The sequence below is a fragment of the Python bivittatus genome, unplaced genomic scaffold (assembly GCF_059951505.1).
Source record: "Python bivittatus isolate LINGU-HERP-01145 unplaced genomic scaffold, Pbiv_v1 ctg000690_np1212, whole genome shotgun sequence".
NCBI classification, from domain to species: domain Eukaryota; kingdom Metazoa; phylum Chordata; class Lepidosauria; order Squamata; family Pythonidae; genus Python; species Python bivittatus.
The window spans coordinates 8,150,762-8,171,927 of record NW_028277096.1 but is presented as its reverse complement, the minus strand read 5'-3'; the positions used below and the strand labels follow the sequence as shown (position 1 = coordinate 8,171,927).

The 21,166-nt window shown below is 40.2% G+C and overlaps 2 protein-coding genes across 3 annotated transcripts in view; both read right to left on the bottom strand.

The window, feature by feature from the left end:
• The window catches only part of RABGEF1 (RAB guanine nucleotide exchange factor 1), a 38,496-nt gene extending 34,394 nt beyond the window's left edge, over positions 1 to 4,102 (bottom strand). For both annotated transcript variants that reach the window (XM_088152234.1, XM_088152235.1), the window contains exon 1: positions 3,992 to 4,102. The gene's annotated coding sequence lies outside the window, so the exon portion shown is untranslated. The remainder of the gene's footprint in view (positions 1 to 3,991) is intronic.
• Positions 4,103 to 8,052: 3,950 nt separating this feature from the next.
• Positions 8,053 to 18,788, bottom strand: KCTD7 (potassium channel tetramerization domain containing 7). Its single transcript, XM_007441755.4, has 5 exons — positions 18,579 to 18,788; positions 15,689 to 15,881; positions 13,331 to 13,500; positions 12,517 to 12,695; positions 8,053 to 10,824 (listed from the first exon to the last, which is right to left on the bottom strand). Exons 2-5 carry the CDS (start codon positions 15,830 to 15,832, stop codon positions 10,448 to 10,450), a joined length of 870 nt encoding a protein of 289 aa, XP_007441817.2. The 5' UTR covers positions 15,833 to 15,881; positions 18,579 to 18,788; the 3' UTR covers positions 8,053 to 10,447.
• Between the last annotated feature and the right edge of the window lie 2,378 nt (positions 18,789 to 21,166).

Sequence of the window (21,166 nt, the reverse complement as noted above, 5' to 3'; positions counted from 1 at the left end):
AATCAAAACACTTCAGGGTGTGCAGAGTACAAGATCAAACAGAGAGGTATTAAGGTTATGCACAGCACAACAGATCTCATTCCATTAAACAGACAGCAGCCAGTGTTCCTTTTCAAACTATAAAGGTCAGCACGAAAACCACTCATCTCTCTCTCAGTATAAGACAGGAGAAAAGCAGAAAGAGGAAAGGCTCACTGATCCTTATACAGTATTAGCAAAGCTGGAGAAAAATATCTTGTGCCACTTAAATCTGAAATGGAGCTTGAGCTCTTCCATTTGATGCTGATAGAAAAAAAAAAATCCCTTTATAGCAAGAGAGTCTCCCAGAACTGTGGGAATGTTTGTCCATGTTGAGTCATGTATTTTCATAAACAGAGTAATGCAAGAATGTCTCTGGAATGTAAAAAGTACTTGCTCCCTTTAAGGGAGGACAACTAGAATAATTCTATCCGTGGTGTTTTCTATGAATCCTTTATAAAATCTAGGAAGCAACCGGACTTGATAGGTATTTCAATTCAGAGCAGAATAATTTGCTTATTTAACTTAGAAAAATATTGTCAGATAGACTGCTGTTCAGTGATCTAACCCAACAACAGAAAGTATTTTGGGGAGAAAAATCCAAGTTGGGGAATTTTAGAAAACCTACCTCTGGCACACTGTGCAAAGACCTAACTCTCTGGAAAACGCTCTAACGCTGGGAAAGGTGGAAGGAGAGATGAGGATAACCACCAGCAAAGTGGATGGACTCAGTTACAGTGGTGATGAGTGCACCGTTGGAAGACCTGAAAGACCAGGTTAGGGATATGACTTGATGACTAATAATAATAGTAACAGGTTGGGAAAACCAGGATGATTTTACCTGAGTGAAATGCTACTGGTATCTCAGCAAAGAGTTGCCATTCACCTTAATACCACCCAAGTCTAGAAAGATTATAGGGTGCCCACAGGGTAATCAGGAAATTCTCTTAAGAAATGCTGAGGAACAGCTGTGTTCCTGACTCACACTGAAAAATTAACAAGAGTCCTTCAGTGCTTTACTGAAATATTGAGTATAACATAAAAACCTCTATGTATACCATATACTGTAAATGTTTATGACATCAGCGCACAAACTTATCATGTTTTATAGGTCAGCTGAAGGATAAAGGGAGAGAAAGAGAGAAATTAAGGAAAATTAGGAATCAGGAGTAAAGTACACACACAACTAGATTTCCAAGAAGTCCTGTTGCCAGAGACATAAACCAAATTATCTCATCTTGAAACTGGAGAGGCGGGGAGGGAGAAGGGAGAGAAGGTAGTGGGCAAAACACTGAATTTGATCTTACAGTCATCTCTTCCCAAGATACAGCAGTCAACATAAATGAGAAAGACCAGGGTATCACCACAGAATATGCTACTGGTATCTCAGCAAAGAGTTGCCATTCACCTTATGGGTATAAATTCAGCCTTTGCTTTACATACTGAAATACTGGGCCTAAGATTAACTTGAACTTTTTCTGTCCTTAAATTCTGCACTACCTAACTGATCAGGCTAACTGATCTGAATTCAAATTTTGCCCAATTTTGAATAGCTTTGTGTGCTTTGAAGAAAGCCCTAACTTAGTCTAACTTATAGGGTAACTATGATGGTAAAATGAGATACAATCAGTGTTCATTATGGGTATGAGATTTATCACATCTTGAATGGGGGAATGAAATAAACCAATATTTAACAATAACATTTTCATGCCGTATTATACTAACATACCAATATCAAACTAGCTTCAAATATACTGTTAATAATTGCTCCAACAATTATTGTATTACTGTATTGGCTACATACAGTAATATCTTTTGACCCCAACGCATAGTTGTCCTTTGTCCTTTGACTCCTGTACTAGGCATTACTCTCCAAAACATGATAGGTGTGCCTACGACAAAAACTAAATGTTGTTTAATTTCATGTTAAGTTCATTAAAAGTGAATAGTTAATATGACTATTTTCTCATACATATTTAATAATTTACCTCTTTGGTCATGTTTGTTCATTAAACAACTTTTGTAGGTTTTTGGAGGCCACACCCAAGGTTTTTGAGGTTGAATACAGCCATGAGGCCCTAGGTATGTATGTCTGCTTTCATCTATAGTAATTAGCTAAAGCAGGTTTCCCTAATCTGTTAGCCTCCAAATGTATTGAGATATGATATCCAGAATTCCCAGCCAGGATGGGCAATTTCTATGGAGAAAGTTGAGCTAAAGCTTTACACCAGTTAATGTTTAGAACAGTTAGGAGCTGCAACTAGTGCTTAGTATAGAAGAAGTCATTACAGAGACTTTCCAGAATAGTATACATCCCAAGTACAACATCCCAGCAACTTCAGTAAAAGGGCAATTCAACAAAATAATTCCATAGCGTCCAACCTGACTGGTAGCAGTTTTCAAGGTTTGCAGACAGGATATGTTTCCCCAAACAGCTACAACTCCTTCCTTCAAGGGCAGGGGGCAGAGAGGATTCTTTCTGAATCAAACATGCTGCAAACTAAGCACTGGGCTACATGGACAAAAATCTAAGCCATCTTTGAATGCTGATACGATCATTTGTTTGATTTGCATTCCACTTTTCTGTCCAGAAGGCGCTGCTAGTGGCTTCATATATCTGTACCTAGATTTTTTAGGTTTGCACATCTGATCAAAGTTTATCACTTTAAATACTGCTCTGTTTTAAAAAGACACACCATGCAAATTCCAGAAAACTTTCCTAGCACCACATCATCCCCCTTAGTTAATCTGTGAGACCAAATAATTGCATTTTGGAGCCTCACAATCAGATTTCTGCTCAGTTTTGAAGACAATTTTGCAGGAGAGTTGCTTATAATTTATCTACCTCACACAGCAATTGGGAAACTATAAATATATCCATATGTCAATTTCCCTTCACACACATCTGAAAATATTCTAGAGTCATCTAATGAGGACCTTTTATGTATGGCACTGTCTTATAGGATGAGGAGTTGGCAACATTCTAGTGGACTTTTTCAATAGTACTATCCAAGATTCAGAACTTCTTGCCACAGAACTAAAATTGCTTTACTTCTGCTGCTATTCTACCATGGTTTCAGCAAGCATTTTCCTGTCTCTCTGAATTTTATGGATTTCAGTAGAAGCTGGTATTCTATTAGTTATTATATTATCAAGTCATTTAATATTATTTATTATACTTCAACACAGCTCCATTGATTTTATTAGAAGAATAACATTTTATGTTAATTTATGACATGTAATTAATAACGAAGTGTCTAGTGGTATCTTAAAGACCAACAAATTACTGTACTAAGTTTTCCCGTATTACAGATCATAAAACTTATATATAAATTTGATAGCGTTAAAAGGTCCCACATGACTCTTTACTATTTTTTGCTGCAAAAAAGAAACTAGTACAGGAAGGAGAAAATCAGATTTCCCTAAGCTGATACATTTGAAGAGCATCAGGTTGGGGAGAATTGTAACAAAAAGAACCACCATAAATAAGAGGAAAGAAAACAGAAAAAGCAGTTACGCTACTCCGAGGTATCTTGGAGAAAGAAGGGTGGGATTTAAAATAGTGGTAGGCGTGAAAAAAATATTTACTACATTTTTCTCCCCCCCCCCCCTTTTTCTGTTTACACTGCACTGAGTGTTAGAGTGTAAGTTTCGCTAAGGAAGGATTTCTTCTCTTGCAAACCATAAACACTGATGTCGCCAATAACAATCTTACGCTTCTTTCCCTTTCCTTTCATCTCCAAGGTGACGTACGTATGCTCATACTTCGCCCTCCCATTTCTCTTTCAACAACAGCCCTGCAAGGCTGCCTGAATATTAATTCACTAACGTATAAGGTTAATGTCAACGGTAATATTATTACCACAATACAAAAACGAATAATATGCTAATTTATCAGCTTCCGGTTTGGGGGGGCAAGGGGAGGGGACGGAGGTGCGGCCTCTTTCGCTCCCCAGACCCCGTCCATTCTCACCTGTTCTCCGCCGCTTCCTCGACCAGACCCAGCCGAGGGACAGGCTTCCCCCTCCAACTTCCCTCCGCCTTACCCGCTGCGTCCTCTCGGCTTCTTCCCGTCCCTTGACGGGTTTACGTCACTTCCGCAGGAGACATGCATCACTGAGCGCATTCGTGCCTTAAGCATCGAGTTCGAAATCTAAGCAAGGGCGAATGAATTGAAGCGCTTATGCGCACGCGCACCTAGGCGGCTATACAGGGTATATAGAAGTGCCGGAATAGCTGAGCAAGAAACTTTGATTTCTGGTCCATTGTTAAGCAGCCGGCTGAATGGATGAAGTAAGAAAGACGTTTTAGCTTCATTTTTTTAAATTTATATCAGCAAAAATAATAGGTGTCGAGTATCTTGTTCCCTGTTTCCTGCGCGCCTTTCCTATGAAACTGCTTTATTAGCTTGTTTTCTAAATTTATTTTAGCGATATAGACCACACCACTGCAAAGCTGAATACAGAAAGGAACCGTGAAAAAAGGACAGTTTACGATAAATATTTTGGGGAGGCCTCAGTAATACCTAGGAGTAGTAATAAAAATATTAAAACGATGATTACTGAAAACAGAAAAAATCGCTGTTTTATGTGGGCCATAGCATGTGCTAAAAGAGTAACCCGCTCTTGGGAATACAGTACACAAATATCTTATATTTTCTGCCTTGTTTTACCTGAGATCAATTGTAACCTAACTTCTCCCATTTCTTACACTTTAAAATTCCAATTGATGCAACCAGGGGGCAGAGCTTAACCAGTCCACACCCAGGGAGAGATTTCTTACCATTATTAAAAATACAATAGATGCACAGACTCAAATAATTTAGAAAAGAACCCAACAACTCCTGTACCAAATGTTTATGTCCTTACCCCACCTATGTAAGATCCAATTATGCCTGCCTACTTGGCAGATAAAACCACTTTTTTCATGCTCAGAGACATCCTTTTGGATGGGGTAGGATTAGATGGTTTCCAGTTCCCTATTTAAGCATTGTAGTAGTTCAGGTAGAACCAGTTTGGTGTAGTGGTTAAGGCACCAGGCTAGAAACCGGGAGGCTCCGAGGCACAAGGCCAGCTGGGTGACCTTGGACCAATCGCTCACTCTTAGCCCTAGGAAGAGGCAAGGGCAAATCACTTCTGAAATCTTGCCAAGAAGATGCAAGGACTTGTCCATGTGGCTGCCAGAAGTCAAAACTGACTTGAAGGCACAAAAAAATAGTAGTTTAGATATGACATTTAGAAGTCATCAAACTGGTAATCAAAATATAGAGATACCATGGTTGTTAAATGCATAACAAAGGTAATGCCCGCTGTACTTGCTCAGCAGAGCTATTTCAGTGGTTTCATGCAGTAAATGCTGAACAGCATAGGGGACAAAATGCAATCCTGAAGGACACCCCAAGCCAACCGCCAAGGCTTCATATCGCATATGCTGATTAGAGCATATGATTAGAGCATTCCCAAGCAGACTCATGAAGATTAGAGAGCAGATTTATGGCAGAGAATTAGGAACCCTTGCATATAAAAAGCTATCCATTAATAACATCCATGAATCCTGCCTTATGTATATGTCTGTCCCAAGGTTTGAAATCCTAGGTCTCTTTCTCCCACCTTTTCAGCTCAATGGAATCAAAGATTCCTGCCTTACCAAGTTTACTCTTACACCACTGGCCTAGATGCCAAGCAATCTTCTCCAGTACCACCTTCTGCACATATCTCAGTAGAAAAGGCCACAACCACTGGCCCTATCCTGCCAGTGTTGCAGAGATACATTAGTGAACCAACAGGGCTGCGCTCCCACCTAGTTGCTAGCGCAAATCATCTGTCAATTCCATCAAAACAGATTCAGTCCCATAACTTGATCAAAATCCAGTTAAATGGGTTCATGAAACCAGATGTGTCTGGAGTTGTGAAATTATTAAAGTATCTTTGCTAAATCATACCAAAGGTACATCTAATTCAGCAGTTTTTCTCATAATCTTCAGGAAGGCAGAAGGACATAATTTTATCCTTATCCTCCATATAGTTGCTATCTACAGATAAGTAATCGTGAAGGTTTCATGTTTATACTAGACAACCCGTGACCCATTTGGTCATTGTTTCAGAGATATTTCCTTACCTAAACAGAGAAACAGAATGACCAAAGGCAAAAAAGGAGTGGGAGTGACTTATGACTTGCTGCCAGCTTCTCTATTGAGTGTGCTTGCAGGAAGCTGGCAGAGAGCATCAGAAATCCTTCCTTCCCTCCTCCCTCCCTTCCTCCCTCCCTCCCTCATATAATATAGGCTTGCGCCATTTGTCCTCCCTTCACGACCTTCAGGAGTCCTGGTGAAGCCTCCTCCTGTTCATTGGCTGACCCACGGAACTGCCTGCCACTTTGCTGGGGGGAGGGGGAACAAAGGGAGCTGTGGACCGTGAGGTAAGCTGCACCCTTGTTCCCCATTCCGGCATGTCCCAGAGGGCCCCCTCCCTCGAGAAAGGGAGAGGGCTCACCCATCAACCACTGGTGCCCCCCCAGCCAGCCCTACCTCGCCTTCAGGCATCCAAATCACTCCCTCCTCCCTCCCTCAACACCAACCACCGTTAAGTTTTAAATTTCAAATTTCTGCCTCATTTCCAAAGCAGCCAATTGCCACTTGCCGGTTGGGCCGTGCTGTCAGCCGATTTGGCGCAGGGGATGGAGGGAGGCAGGAAAGAGGTTGGGGATACGCCCATGATGATCATGTGACCTGGGCTGACCAAGGTGGCGCAGCAGCACAGCAGTGCTGAAGCAGCCACAAATTACCCAAATTTCAATCCCACAGGAATAATGGGTCCCAGATTTTGGACATTCTGTAAGTTAGCCCATTTGAGGTACTTCGATTCAAAAATTGTTGCCCTATGATGCACCGTTTCACCGGCTGAAGGTTACAGACACGAGAGTTTTAGTAAAACGCATATTTAGAAAAACACATTTCAGCAACATTTCCTGCAAACCAGTTGTGGCCTAGCCACTGAAGTGTTGTATGAATCCAGCCTGTGATTTGTTTAGGGCTCTTTATGTCCCCTAAACCCAGAAACCTGGATTAAGATACCCTGAGTGTCATGTTTTATATAAGGTTTTATATAAGACTTAGCAAGACTCCGCTTATGGATTTAGGCTGCATTTTCACTTTTCTGGAAGTAAGCCTCCTTGAACCCAAGAAACTTGTGTGTGGACATATATTGGATGCATTTTAAAAATATACTGCCCCTGAATGCAGCTGCTGTTAAAACACCTACTGAATGTGTTTCATATGCTTTTGAAGTTGCCTGAGCAAGGGCTATCCCCTCAACTTAAGAATACAGATAGTCCTTGTTTAACAATCACTTGTTCAGTGACTGTTCGAAGTTACAACGGTGCTGAATAAGATTTACAACAGATCCTTGAAGTTGAAGCCGTTGCAGCCTCCCCGTGATCACGATTGCAATTTGGGTGCTTGGCAACTTGGCTCGCAATTATGGTTGCAGCATCCCACAGTCATGTGATCACCATTTGTGACCTTCACTGCCGGCTTCTGACAAGCAAAGTCAATGGGGAAGCTGGCAGGAAGTTGCAAATGGCGATTGCATGACGTTGCACTTAACTACGCAGGATTCACTTAATGACCGCAACTGAAACTGCCATCGTAAGTCAGCACAGCCATGTGATATCATACTTTATGACCACATTGCTTAGTGACAGAGTTGCTAGTCCCAATTACCATCATTAACTGAGGACTACCTGTATTGGATCTCTTAAGCTGATGAAGTTACTGCATGAAGAGGCCCTTCTTCAAGTCTTGGGGGAACATCAAGAGCATTCTTTACTTCTCCCCTCTCTCCCATATACACTTCATGTTTTATGGACACCAAATCACTGGCTAGCTCTTGTCATAACTGCATAACATTTTTCTTAAATTCTGTCCCAAGAATGTTGGCTTCTAAAGAATTATAGTGCCAAGCAGATGATTTTAATTCCAGCTCTGTGCTTACCACTTTGTCAGTTTTAAAAAGATCACTGCAAATTAGATTAGGTAGTGAGATAATTTATTGCACAATACTGACACATAACATATTTCAATACAGTTTACACATGAGGAGTTGAAGGGAATCACATTTTGTCTTAGCATTGTTTGCCATTTCAACATAAAGAGTAACTTCCACATTCCAATTAGATTTCACTCATTTTTTTTTTCAAACGGCATTTTGGCTGCAATTTTATACATATTTATCTGACACCCACATTTATATATAGAACTGCACAAAAAGATCATAATGTACATAATGCATCTGAGTAAAATTATTTAAGTGTATAAAGAATAATCATAATGGAAACTATTAAATCCATATAATATATTAAGGATTACATAGTATTTATGTAAAGCACTTATATCCTGGTTATCTCATTTATCCACATAAATGTCAATTTATTTGTACTGAAGGGCAGAGTGAGGAGAGAAAGTTTTAAATTCACAAAATCAACATAGTTCTAGGAAAATAATAATCCTATGTTCCCAAACTGTGTTCAGAAGTGATGATTCTGTATTTTTAGGATTGCAGCCTAAATCATTTCTGAGGAACATTTTTTCTGAATAATTCCAAGTTGCAGTAACGTGCAGTATCCTATCTCTAAGTACTGCATTGATTGTGATACCATTGTTAAAGGAATTTTAATAATTAAGTATACTAAGGTTCTTCTGGACAAATGTTAGATTTGTCACATTGGTCACAGCAGCTACCTCAGTTCCAGAGCTGTTGCACCAACAACTACCTGGGAGGCCCAATACATCAAAGGTCATTAATCTCCCAACAGTCTCACCCTAACCAAAAGACAGGCAGCCAGCACACTAACCTCACTCACAGGTCTCATGTATTAGCATCCTACTCTACCTCTGTACAACAGCTATGCACTGCATAGGAGCCCTTGGGATTAGCAACTGACAGTCACCCAAAACAACAAAAAAGCAAAAAATGACAGGAGAGAAAGAAAAACCCAAGGGGCTCAATTCGTTTGTTTGATGGGGGGCCCATCAAACATTTGATGAACATCAGGATTCAGGAGAGAGGCAAAAAAGTGCATTTTCTAAGGTTCAAATACTCCTTTTCCTGAAAATTCTTCAGCCACCCTCTTTTCCTCCACCATAGGTCTCTGAAAGGATGGCAACCATTGGTCCAATCCAAACCATAAGGACAATGCAAGACTTTTCTGTTTGTTAGGTGAAATGATGTCAGAGCACAGAAAGTGAGCATATGTTGCTAGCTCATCCATCTTACCTATATTGAACTTACGCATTGTGCTAAGCCATATTTTAACTATCACTTTTAAGTAAGCCGTGATTGGCTGAATTAGTGCAACACACCGATCCATAATAGTAGTTTACAAACCATGATAACTGAATTCACATTACCATCAGCCAAATTCAACAAACTGCACTATAGCTTAGCAGTTGAAGAAATACACTGAGTATTATTGGATCAGGAGAACTGAACTATTTTTCATGCCTCCTCTTCTTCTAACCGTCATATCAGGACATAAGCCACTGTGGTTGGCTCAGTTTTAGAATATAAACTGGTCTCAGCAAAGAGACCCATCTCTGCAAGGAAATGTATTTAAATGCTGTCAACAGGTAAAGCTCTCAATGTAAAGAGCAGGCACAATTCATTTTTGTAAGTAATTGTTTTTTTATGAAGAACGTAATCTAGACAGCCTGATGAAACCATGACACATCCAATGAAATGAAATTCTCATTTCTTAGCAGGAAGGTGGAAATAAATTAAATTTCAACACATCTACACATACCCCAACACAGATTTATAGTTAAAACAGTATTTAAAACACAGACCTATGGAATTTTCAGCCATTGTCTTAAAAAATCACTTCTAAATCACCTCCGTATTCAGAGATACTTCATTCTTTTGTTCTAAAGGTTGTAACAACAATGAAATCATGAGGCCAGAAGTGGACGTTGTATAAAATAAAGTGCTGCTATACACTTCTGCCACCAGGTGGCTACATAACAGCCAACTGAGTCTCTCTGCAGAAACAAATCCTTTGAAAAATTCCACTCCAGCAAGATCCACTTTTGCAAAGCAGTGCAAAGCGAGTGAGGGAGGTCAGCTGTGTGTAAGAGCCCTTTAAAAACCTCTGCATGCTCTGTAAGCAACATGATCACTCTTATCTATGCCTGTGACTATTCTGTAGCATCCACATTAACATGCTTCCTTTTAGGAGGATTTTTCTTCTTTGAAGCAAGAAGTGTAGGGCGAATTCCAGTGAGCTCCATAGCTAGGATTGGAGGACAAATCCTCCTGCAAGATAGACAGATTCCAACACATACCAGCAATACCACAGTTCAGAGAACTCAGACTGGTAAAACACAAAGAGGGTTAAACACCAGCCTGCTCTCTTTCATGCTCCTTGTGCTAACGGCCTACCACCATGTGATCTTGAATTCATAGATTGGGCGCTTGCAGTAGTAATGGTTAATCAAGTGTTTGTCACACACCCCAATACACTGGTGGTCCACTGTGATGCCCCTATTGGAAAGGTCCGTCACAATGCAATGGAGGAGGTCATACACATCTGCCACAGCTTCCCATGGCCCAAAGGACACATCCACCTCACAATGGTGCTCAAAAAGCTTGGCCTCTCCTTCACTCCTTTCAAAACGGAGGGAGTTGAAAAATGGGCACTCATAGGGCGTGATGGGCATCTCTTCTTTGAAGACACAGATCTTTAGCTTAGCAAATCGAGCTTTTCTTTGCATTGCCCGCAGCTTAGCTATTTCAATGATTCGCTCTAAGTGTTCTAAAAAGCAAAAGAGAAAAAATGACTGAAATGTTATGAGAGACCCTTTCCAGATACTGTTTTGTCATTAAATTACTTACCAAAGCAAAACAACAACAAAGACAGTATCTCCTTGCAACTGGTAGTGGTAGGAAACAAAATAATCATATAGTTAACTGCTGTCTTGATTTTTAAAGTAACACCTCATCTGAATTCAAGCTTACCTGAAATGGAATATCAAAGGCATCCTGTCCACCAAAATACATATGACTTCAAATGTGGTTTGCTGCACTTGGTAATTCACCTCTTCCTTATGACTCATTTATCCACCCATCCTTGAGCCCACATGAAGCTGTTGGCATAAGGCTTGCTGCCATTGCCAATCCCTATCCTGCCACAAGTGTGCTACTGCCAAATGGTGGTGTCCTTATTTACTGTGCACAGCCCAGGTTAAGGTAAGGAACTCAGCTGTTTTCCTTCCCTCTCCCCAAAGGTCAACCACCTGGTGATAAAGTATCTACCAATCACTCCCTTAAAATGGGCTGAGACAAGAAAGGAGGTGAGTTTTGATGAATGACTATACCAGAAGGTTTAGCCATTTCTCAAAACTTGCTCAAGATATTGTACTATAGGCAATAGATACTGTAGGGTTGGGAAGACTGCAAAGCAGGAGGGAGTGCTCCCACTGCACCACCCAACTCCCTCCTCCACATCTGTTTGTTAGGGTACTTCTAAATATGGGTTTAGTTTGCTCGCAGAAGAACTCTAAACCTGTGTTTAAAAATAGCCTGTCCTAACAGTTAACAAGGATGCAGGAGGGTTGCCCAGTGCAGTAGGAGTCCCACCACAGCATACAACACTGCACATGCCTATCAGCTATTAGTAGGTACACATAGAGTGTGCAGTGTGGTGAAAGGAAAACACTCTTTGCACCACACAGCATTGCACCTGTCAGCTGCCCTGCAGGCTATTTTTTAATACTGATTTTAAAAATTCTGTTATAGCACTAAACATGTTTAAAAATATATGAAGTGGCAATGTGAAAGCCAGCTCACTCTCCCGTTTGATGCACAGTCACTACCAGCAGCAGCCAGGTGTCATTCAACCAGTCCAGGACTCTGGACCAAGATCAACCTGGAGGCCTAGCAAGCTAAAGGGGAAAGCCCAGTTTGAAAGAATTGGACTCTCCTATTGCCAAAAGTAGAATGGTCCTTGGGGGATAGTGCCCTAGGACGGGGGGCACATGTCCTCTCCAACCTAAAGGGGCCAATAGTTGCTAGGTTGATCTACTCCCTACACTCACTTGACAGAACAACTGCAGAACAGTTCCTGAAACACATCAGATTGGACCCAGATGATGAAGGTACTATGGTTTGTTGCCTGCTTAACAGGGAAAAGACTACTTTAAAACCAGAAGAGCTTAGGACAATTTAAGCTGTTTTAGGTATGGGTTGGGGATAAAAGGAAAACAACATCATGACACTGCAAAAAACAAAGATTGCCAGGATATGTTTGAGATACTGTATCCTGATTAGGTACAAGTAGGGAAAATCCCTAAACTCACTAAAATGAGCAAGAGTTGTGAAAGAGAGAATAAAATGATCTGTCAGAAACTATGGCTAACACTTTTTTACTTTTCCATTTCTGAACTTCTAAAACTGGTGACTTGGCAGAAGGCAATAAAACACCACAATGGCTACATTTTCAATTTACCTTTGTAATAGGGCATTAAGCCCAGGAAAGCCTGCCGGACTTTCTCTCCTTTCAGGGGCTGGAGCTCTTCTAGACTGTCTAGCAATGGTCCTATGGAATAATACTGAGCTTCCTTGTAAACAGACCTTACCCGTTCTCTTGGAGGTAGGTCACCAGATCGTAGAAAATTAAGTACATCTCTAAAAAAAGAAAACAAAGCTGCTGAAATGGTTGCTACCCTCTTCCCTTTTCAGAAATTTTACTGACTGTAGCAATTTACTGTTTTATTCATTTAAAGAATTTTAAAAGTGGTTAAAAAGTAAGTAACTCATCAAGTAGCACATTTTCACTTTTAAGTACTTAAAAATATAGATTGCAAGCTCCATTTTTAAGGTCCATTCCCTCTTCGCTCTTGTATGAACTATTTAAAGACAGAAAATGCAATAAATTATTCAGGTGACTAAGGCAGCAGTTATAAACACAGTTTCCTGAGAATAAACTGCATTGAAAGTTGCAGCCTGACATTTTGAATAAATAACCTGAACTGAAACTATAGACATCTGGCAGTATCAGGGAGCAAAAGTGGCTCAGTGAAAATGTATCTAAAACACTGCTTTCCAAAACAGTTACTCTAACATTTTCCAACCTGGATGTCACTTGACTAGCAAATAATCCTTGGCATTCTACAGTATTTTCTGTGCTCCTCACTCTGAAGAAAACATGACTGCCAAGGAGGAAGAGATGCACACGCTGAATTGTCTTCACGATACAAAATTACCCTCCTTGTCTGAGTACTTTGTGAAAAAAAAACAGCACATAGTCAAATAATATGTACCCAAAGAATGTTCCATCTCTGTCAATAAAATATCTGCCCTCAGCATCTGTTGGGATGTAATGCCGGCCACTGAACATGGCTGACAACATGGTATCTTCATGATGTCTCAGTGTTGACAGCCTGGTCATGAAATGGGTGCCTCCGACATTTAGTGGAATCACTTCAGGGAACTGGAAATAATAAATGGTGTTGAAAATTAGGCATAGCATGGAGAAAACAGAAATGTTTTTTTCATTCTCACATAATACCAGAATTCGGGTTCACTCAATGAATTATAAAACTCTCCAAGAGAAGTACATTTGACCCCAACAATGTCTTCTTTCAGACAACAATTGAGGTATATACATGCTTCTCCATTTGTAAAACATCAATCTATTCCATGAGCAGACTGCTTTAGCTTTCTTGTACATTTGTTTTTTTTTAAATAAATTTTGATTTAAAGTTTGTATTTAATATTTTTAAGGATTATTGATTTCATGATTGGAATATTTTGAGATGAAGTGTTATAGAAATTAATAGTAACAACAACTGGCAACAGAGTCAAGACTGCTATAAGAAAGTCCTTCTTAGATGGCTTTAAAAAGGATTAGAGACATTTCTAGAGGAGAAGGCTATCAATAGTTACAAGTCAAACAGCTATATTTCATTTAAGATAATTTATAGAATGTCTGTTTTAATCACAATGCTGGAATAAACATTGCTAGAAACAAAAGGTAGGGAGTTCCCAATAAATGCTATATCAGTCACTCTTAGGAGCAAGTAGGCAGGCTGGCTTGAGAAAGGATAGTTGTTTTGGCATCCTGAGCCCAAGCCATTTAATAAAATCATCACAATTTTGAATTGTGCTGAAAACAAACTGGTAACTAGTGCAGTTGCAGTACAATTGGTGTGATATCAATCATGTGAATGTCTATTACTACCCAAACTGCTGCAAACTGGAAAAATGACGTTTCTAGACAATCTTCAAAATAGGTCCCATATACAGCACAGCATACTGCAGTAAAAGTATCCATATAAAAGATATGTTTCACCAAGGGTAGGTCTGACATTCCCAAGAAGAGCCTAAGCAGAATCAAAGCATAACTGGTCACAGTTGCTAAGACAAAGCAGTCCAGACGTATCCCTAAGCCTACATAAAACTTAAAGTTTCAGTATGTCACTTAATACCAGTTGCTAGGGACCCATAGCACAGGCCTGTTTCCTGGGGCATTTGGTGGGAAGGAGAATGCTGGACCAGACTGCTGTAATTCAGATAGCTTCTACATTCATGACACCATTCAAAACTGACTTGCAGAAACCTTTGGGGAGAATACAGAATCCTAATAAAACAGATTTGGTATTCACAACTTTTGAACTACCAAGAAAACCAACTGCCGAGGGATGAATATGGTCCACCAAAGCAGTGTTCCTCAACCTTGGCAGCTTGAAGATGTGTGGACCTCAACTCCCAGAATTCCCCAGCTATGCTGGCTGGGGAATTCTGGGAGTTGGAGTCCACACATCTTCAAGCTGCCACGGTTGAGGAACACTGCACTAAAGGACTCACAGAACTCCTCCGTTTGTTGTTTTTCTTGGATTCCAAAACCAAGGACATTGTTCAATATGTGGAAGGCCAGCCAGTCAGCTGAAATCAACTTCCTTGGGCCAGGAAAACTCAGCTTAACTTAGAACACACATTTAGAAGAATTATTCTTGCATGTGGAGAGCCAGTGTAGCACAGCGGTGACACTGCTGTCTGGAAATGAGGAGTTCACTCTCAGCCACAGCAGCTTATTTGGTGACTTTGAATCAGTTATTCTCTCCCAGCTCAACGTACCTCATAGGATTGTTGTTGGAAAAAATGGAGGAGGGAGTGCTATGTAAGCCACCTGGAGCTTTTGAACAAAAAGTGGGATAGAAAACTAAGTAAATAAAAATAAATAAATTCAGAACCTAGCAGATGCGGATAACTTCTAACTGAAAAATTCATAATTGTCACAATATTTAAAAGCCAGGATATAAACATATTTTAAGGATTTGAATTTATTTTTAAGTATTGCTTTACTGGAGTTATTTATGTGTTATTATAATTCTACTTCTGATCAGGATGGATTATAATAGCCCATCAATAAAATATGCTTTTATTTATTTTCTTACAGTACTTATATATCACCTAATAGCAAAGGTTCTCTGGGTGATTTAACCCAAGTCACCAGCACAAGCAAGCCTGAACACAGAAGAAAAAGAAATTTGAAAAAGAAGTTTGCATTCAGGACTGCTCCAGAGAAATCATACTGGCAGCTCCTACAAAGGTAGTATTGCCTATGCTAACACAGACAGAATAATGTACAAGGATACAGCATATATTAAATCACTCACCTGCTGAGGAAGCAGGGGCAGGGAGTGCTCTGCCTGGGTTGCTGTTGGAGTGGCAGGCTCCTGAAAATCATCCTCTGCATCTGAGCTCGACATGGCATCGCCCAGGTGTCCACACACTTTGGTCTGCCCCGTGACTACAACCATCCCTCTGGCTCTTGTAACTGGGTCTGCTTGGCAGGCAGCCGTGGCAAGGCTAATGGGAAGTTAAGAGCCATGTTCATCCAAGAGCTTTTCCTTAAGGAAATCTAAGAAGAACAGGCCACTGTGGGGCAGCAGGCACCCAGAGATGCTCCACACTGGCTGTTTACAGGTGTCACTGCTATTCTTGGGAAGTGAGTCACAACCAGTATAGTTATTGTATCTGCTATTATCTACAGGCTCTGAGGCACATGCCTTGGGAGTGCCCCCATTTGCACAGCAGCATCAGGAAACCTTCATGTCAGATGTCGTAGCCAGCAAATCCCTAGTGGAAACATATTTCACTGACTGGTTGTTCAACCTGCTTTTAACTTCAGGACTGTTATTTGCTTATCCAAATTCGACTAACAGTTGGGAATACCTGCAGCTGAGTAGCCATTTGGCAATCCCCAAAGCTGTCAACCACAGCTGCTCTCGGACTGGCCAACGTGTACATGGCCACTCACCTGCTGACAGTGGTCCCAACATCACATCAATAGACAAAAGGAAATATTCCTCAGCCAGTCCTTGTAATAATCAGCAATTTACAGAAATCCACCACCATTAAACAGAATTTCACCATCATTCATAATTTAACAGAAATGGTACCTTTGGGGGAGAAAAAATCATAACACCATATATAAAAAGCATTCAAAATCAATTTGGGCTGCCAAATTTAAGTAGCTGATTCCCCCAGTAGTGGTCGAGAAATGGAAAGCAGGAAATTAAAGGTGGGGAGTTTTTTTGTTTGTTTTTAACCTGGACTTTTATGTGCATGCAGGGATTGCCGATACTGCTTTTAATTATTGTTTCATTTCTTGGTCACTTCAAACATCATGACACATAATGGAGCATAACATCTGGATTGCAAGTAAGCAGCACTGGAGAGAGGTAGTTTACTTACATATTTGAAGTAAAAAATAAATTAGCTTTATTTTGAAGATGAAGTGTGATGACTATTCTTGCTCCTATTTTACACCAGCTAGGATTATATAGTTTAACTTATTCTGAGAACCTAGTGCAAATTTAAGTATAATGGGTGAAAAATACAGCAAGAGAATACTCTAGTACAGACTTTCAGATTTTGGGTCCAAATGTTATAGACCCATAAATACAAAACACTTCATCAGCAAAGTTTTGGTACAGTATCCTCCACATTTGATATTTGTCACAAAATTAAATATTTCTATTTATCATTCTCTACCTTCATGCCCTTTTTTTGTAGATTTCCACTTACTCTATATTTTATATTGTAAATTTTAGACTTGCATACATCTGATACACCCTTTAGTCATGACAAAATATTTGTTCTAAACTGATTTTGAAATTATCTCACCTAATGGATTCCATTATATGAAAAAAATGTTCTCCTAATTTACATGCCACATACCTATTTGCCTTCCTCATATAATTTTTGACTAGTGCTTCATCATCTCTCTGTGTAAATGAATAAATCTGTTTGTATGCTTTCAGGAATGGGTAGTCATATTAGTCTACTGTAGGAGAAACATCAGAGTCTTTTGGCATCTCAAATGCTCATATTTATAATGACAGAAACTTTAATGGGCTCAGCCAAGATTCTCTTTTCCTTTTTGCTCTTACTCAATCTTATTCAATTAGACAGAACAACCTACAGATCTTTTTTCCAATTCACAAACAAGACCTTCATAAATCCCTCATCAAATAAATCCACTGCCATACTGAATTAACACAAATGGTTTGCTTGACAGGGGCTATTAAGAACTAAAATACAAAGACTGAATTTGCACCACCTTTTTCTGTCTGGTAGATCCTCATCCTCTTTTGCTGTCTGAGGAAAGCTGAACACAGATCATAACACCCCTGCTGCTTTGTCCATAGGGACATGAGCACAGGTGGGTCTTTTACCTTGTTGACTAGAAGCAGGAAGCCTAATGCTGTTTCTCAGCTTGATGCCGCATGAGTTGCAAGTTATAGTTAAGGCACAGAAGCTTTCCTAGTAGAATGCACCCAAGCTAACTGTGGGACAAAAAAACATCTGAACAGAGCTGCAACCTCTCCTTTAGACTCAAGTGCAAATTCTGTACAAAAACTAAACAAAAATTAAGCAGTACAGTGAAATAAAGACAATGTCCTTTACTTCCCCATCCACAAAGACAGGTTCCAGCTGTACTGCTCCTTGTCCACTACATGGAGAACAAGGGTCCCAGTCCAATAACAAATAACATAGAGTGGCCACATGCAGGCCTTGTTCCAAGCTAGCATTCCCCCGACTGGAGTCCACCAGATATGGGGTGCTACAGCAGCCCACATTCCTAGCCAGCAAGACCAAAGATCGGGCTGGTTATAGTTAATGAGGATTGCAACCCAAAATTTCTGGAGGTTAAGGTTACAAAAGATCCCACCAGAGAGAATAGGCTTCCTTTTTCTCCCTCACCCTCCATTCCCCATTAAGTAAATAAAACGAGAGTCTTGTTTGACAGAAACCAATCAAAAAGAAAAAGAAGGGGCAAAGTTTGGTCCTCACTAAGGACCACGCCCCAAAAAAAGAGGGTCTGCAACCTCCATGCCCTCAAAGGGCCCTGATCTCACGGGAGACAGAGACGGGGCCTCTTCACCTGCTCCCTTTGCCCCAACTCTGAAAGGGGGAGGGGCCTCAAGCTCACTTAGTGCTCGGGGCGGAGCCAGGTTACCGTAAGATCTTCCCCTCGAATCTTGCCTTCCCTACGCTCACCTGTTGGTCTATTCGCCGATGGAAAATGGCGGCGATACTTGCTGCCGCCAAAGCTGCCGCTCCTCGTTGCCTCCCGGATGAAACGGAGTGATATTGCAGCGCTCCTCGCTCAAGGCCCAGCTCCCCAACTGGCTTCCCCGCCCCTCAGGCCCCCGCCATCCGGGTACTTTGGGGCTGACGAGGACAAAACAGATTTATAGGCTGTCCAGTGGATGGAGTAAGGCCAGAAAAAACTCCGCCTCCTTCTCTACTACATCCACCAACTGGCTCAAGCCCTTCTCTGTCTCCCATGGCGACGAGATGCAGCAACGGAAGGTCTCCGGTCCGACTCTCGCGCTTCTTCTGGTTGCCAGGGAGACGGAGGCTCACAACGGGCAGTCGAAGTGATGTATGGAGAATTTAACTTACATCACCAATAAATAATGAATATGCTTCATCTCAGTTGTTTGCTGCCTCATATTAATATATCTCTCCCTTGAAGTGAGGGGAAGCAATTCTGTGGGGAAGGAGAGATAAACGTTTGGAAATTATGGCTGTATTCACACAATGCGCTTAACCTGGTTACTGAATTAACCCATTTTCTGGGTTTGCCAAAACATTATACATTAAATAGGTGTTTTTAAGGGGGACAGTTGCCCAGTACTCCACATACTGGCGTGGTGGTGGTTTGTCCATCTGAAGTGTAATTTAGTATTTGAAACCAAATTAAACTAAACGAATTCAGTCATTTTTATTCAAGAATACAAAACTGGACAGTTAAAATGTGACACCTTACTTCATTATTTCAGAGTACCCCAATGGACAAAAACAATAAAAAAAATTGAATTGACCACAGATCTAGAGAGAATTGGGACTCTTCCAAAGAACTTGGTGCACACAGCCTCTGTGTCTTAAAAAGGCCTTGGCTTGAAAAATATATTTTCCTGATAAGTTGGGCTAGCATAACACATTAAGCCACAAAGATAGTAAGGTTAAACTACTATGTTTTACATTGCTGTGTGAATGCATCTGCTAAGACTTTATAAGACTTAGAGGCAAAAAAAGGACAAACTATGACATAGAGGTACTGTAATAAGAGATGAAATTATAAGCCAAATTGACAAACTAAAAAGAACCAAATGCCTGGGTCTAGATGATCTCTATCCAAGAGTTCTTAAATAACTTAAATATGAGCATGTTGATCTTTTCACAAAAAGCTTCTCTTTAATATTGGCTATTTTCCGGTCCTCAGGAACAGACACAAACAAGACCTGGATTTTCAAAAAGTATGAAGGGGTTATAAAGGAAACTTGATGGCAGTTAATTTAACTTCTGTTCCAGGGACATTGCTGAAAGTATTGTTAAAAAGAAAATAACCCAGCACATGGAAGAAAAGATTTGCTGAAAAGAACAAACACGGATCCACAAAGGTATCTAATTAACTTTTTAGAGCCAATTCACCTGCCCTGGAATAAATGGCAAGTGCTCTCATGGATTGGGAACAGATTAAAAAGCAGGAAGCAGTGGAATTAAATGGTTTTTTTTTTTTTTTCAAACAGGAGAGATGTGAATAGGAAGATTCCCTCTGTGAATTATGATAGGACAGTGCTTTTGAGCAGTGAGATTATTACTCAAATTGTTCAACAGACAAGATCAGAAAGGTATAGGGAAGAACTGCAAAAGGATCTCTCCAAACTGGGTAAATAGGCTTCAAAATGGCAAATAGTTCAATGTAAAGAAGAATATCTGTTAACACAAAGAATCCAATCTTCATTTCTATATTAATGGGAAGGGGTGGTAACTGATCAGGAATAAATACAACAGCCAAAGAAAGATAGTAGAATCTTGGAGTCACCATGGATAGCTCAATGAAAATGTCAACCCAGTTTGTAGCTGCTGTAAAAAAAGAAAAGCAAATTCCATGCTTGGTATCATTAGGAGAGGAACTGAAAATAGAAATGTGCATGAGATGGAGATAGCATTGGTCATTCTTGTGGATAGATGACCTTTTTGGAACTTTGATGGAAGTTCTGCACCTTTTCTGGTCCTTCTAAACCTCTCAGTGTCATTCAGTGCTAATGACCATGGTAGCTCTCTGGACTGGCTACAAGCCTTGGGGATTAGCAACATTGTTAGTGCTCAAGATCACCTGCTGAAACTAATTTAACACAAATCAAACTGTCAAGGACAGTAGGAAAAGAAAGCCAGGCTTTCATCTTACATCTAAAGACTGAGTCAGAGCCAGATACTTTTCAGACAATAATAAATTCAACAATATTGGAAAGGTCACCCAAAAGGCCACTCAAATACAGGTAAGCAATTTGTCCTCACAGGAAAGCCTATTTTTATCTGCCAGACAGATGTATGGGGACATGATTTTTGAAAACAGTAAAAAAGACGTTTTGTTCTCTTGAATTTTATTTTGGACACCTTCATTCTAAAGTATGTATAAATTCAATTATTAATACTTTGATGCTGTTACAATTTTAATGTTAAGTAGCCATATTTTAAACATTCTTTTCATGAGCTGCCTCAAAAGCCTACCTGATCAGCAGGGTAACATTTTTAAAAAAATATATTTTACATCATCCCAAATTGCTTTTTCTCCC

What these genes read in the sequence shown, in the direction of transcription:
- KCTD7 (XM_007441755.4), bottom strand. Translation starts at nt 15,832, where the DNA reads ATGGTTGTAGTCACGGGGCAGACCAAAGTGTGTGGACACCTGGGCGAT. An exon ending in AGAGATGGAACATTCTTTGG is followed by an intron (nt 12,696 to 13,330) that starts GTACATATTATT and finishes TTCTTTTTTTAG; the next exon opens with AGATGTACTTAATTTTCTAC. An exon ending in CTTAATGCCCTATTACAAAG is followed by an intron (nt 10,825 to 12,516) that starts GTAAATTGAAAA and finishes TTTGCTTTTTAG; the next exon opens with AACACTTAGAGCGAATCATT.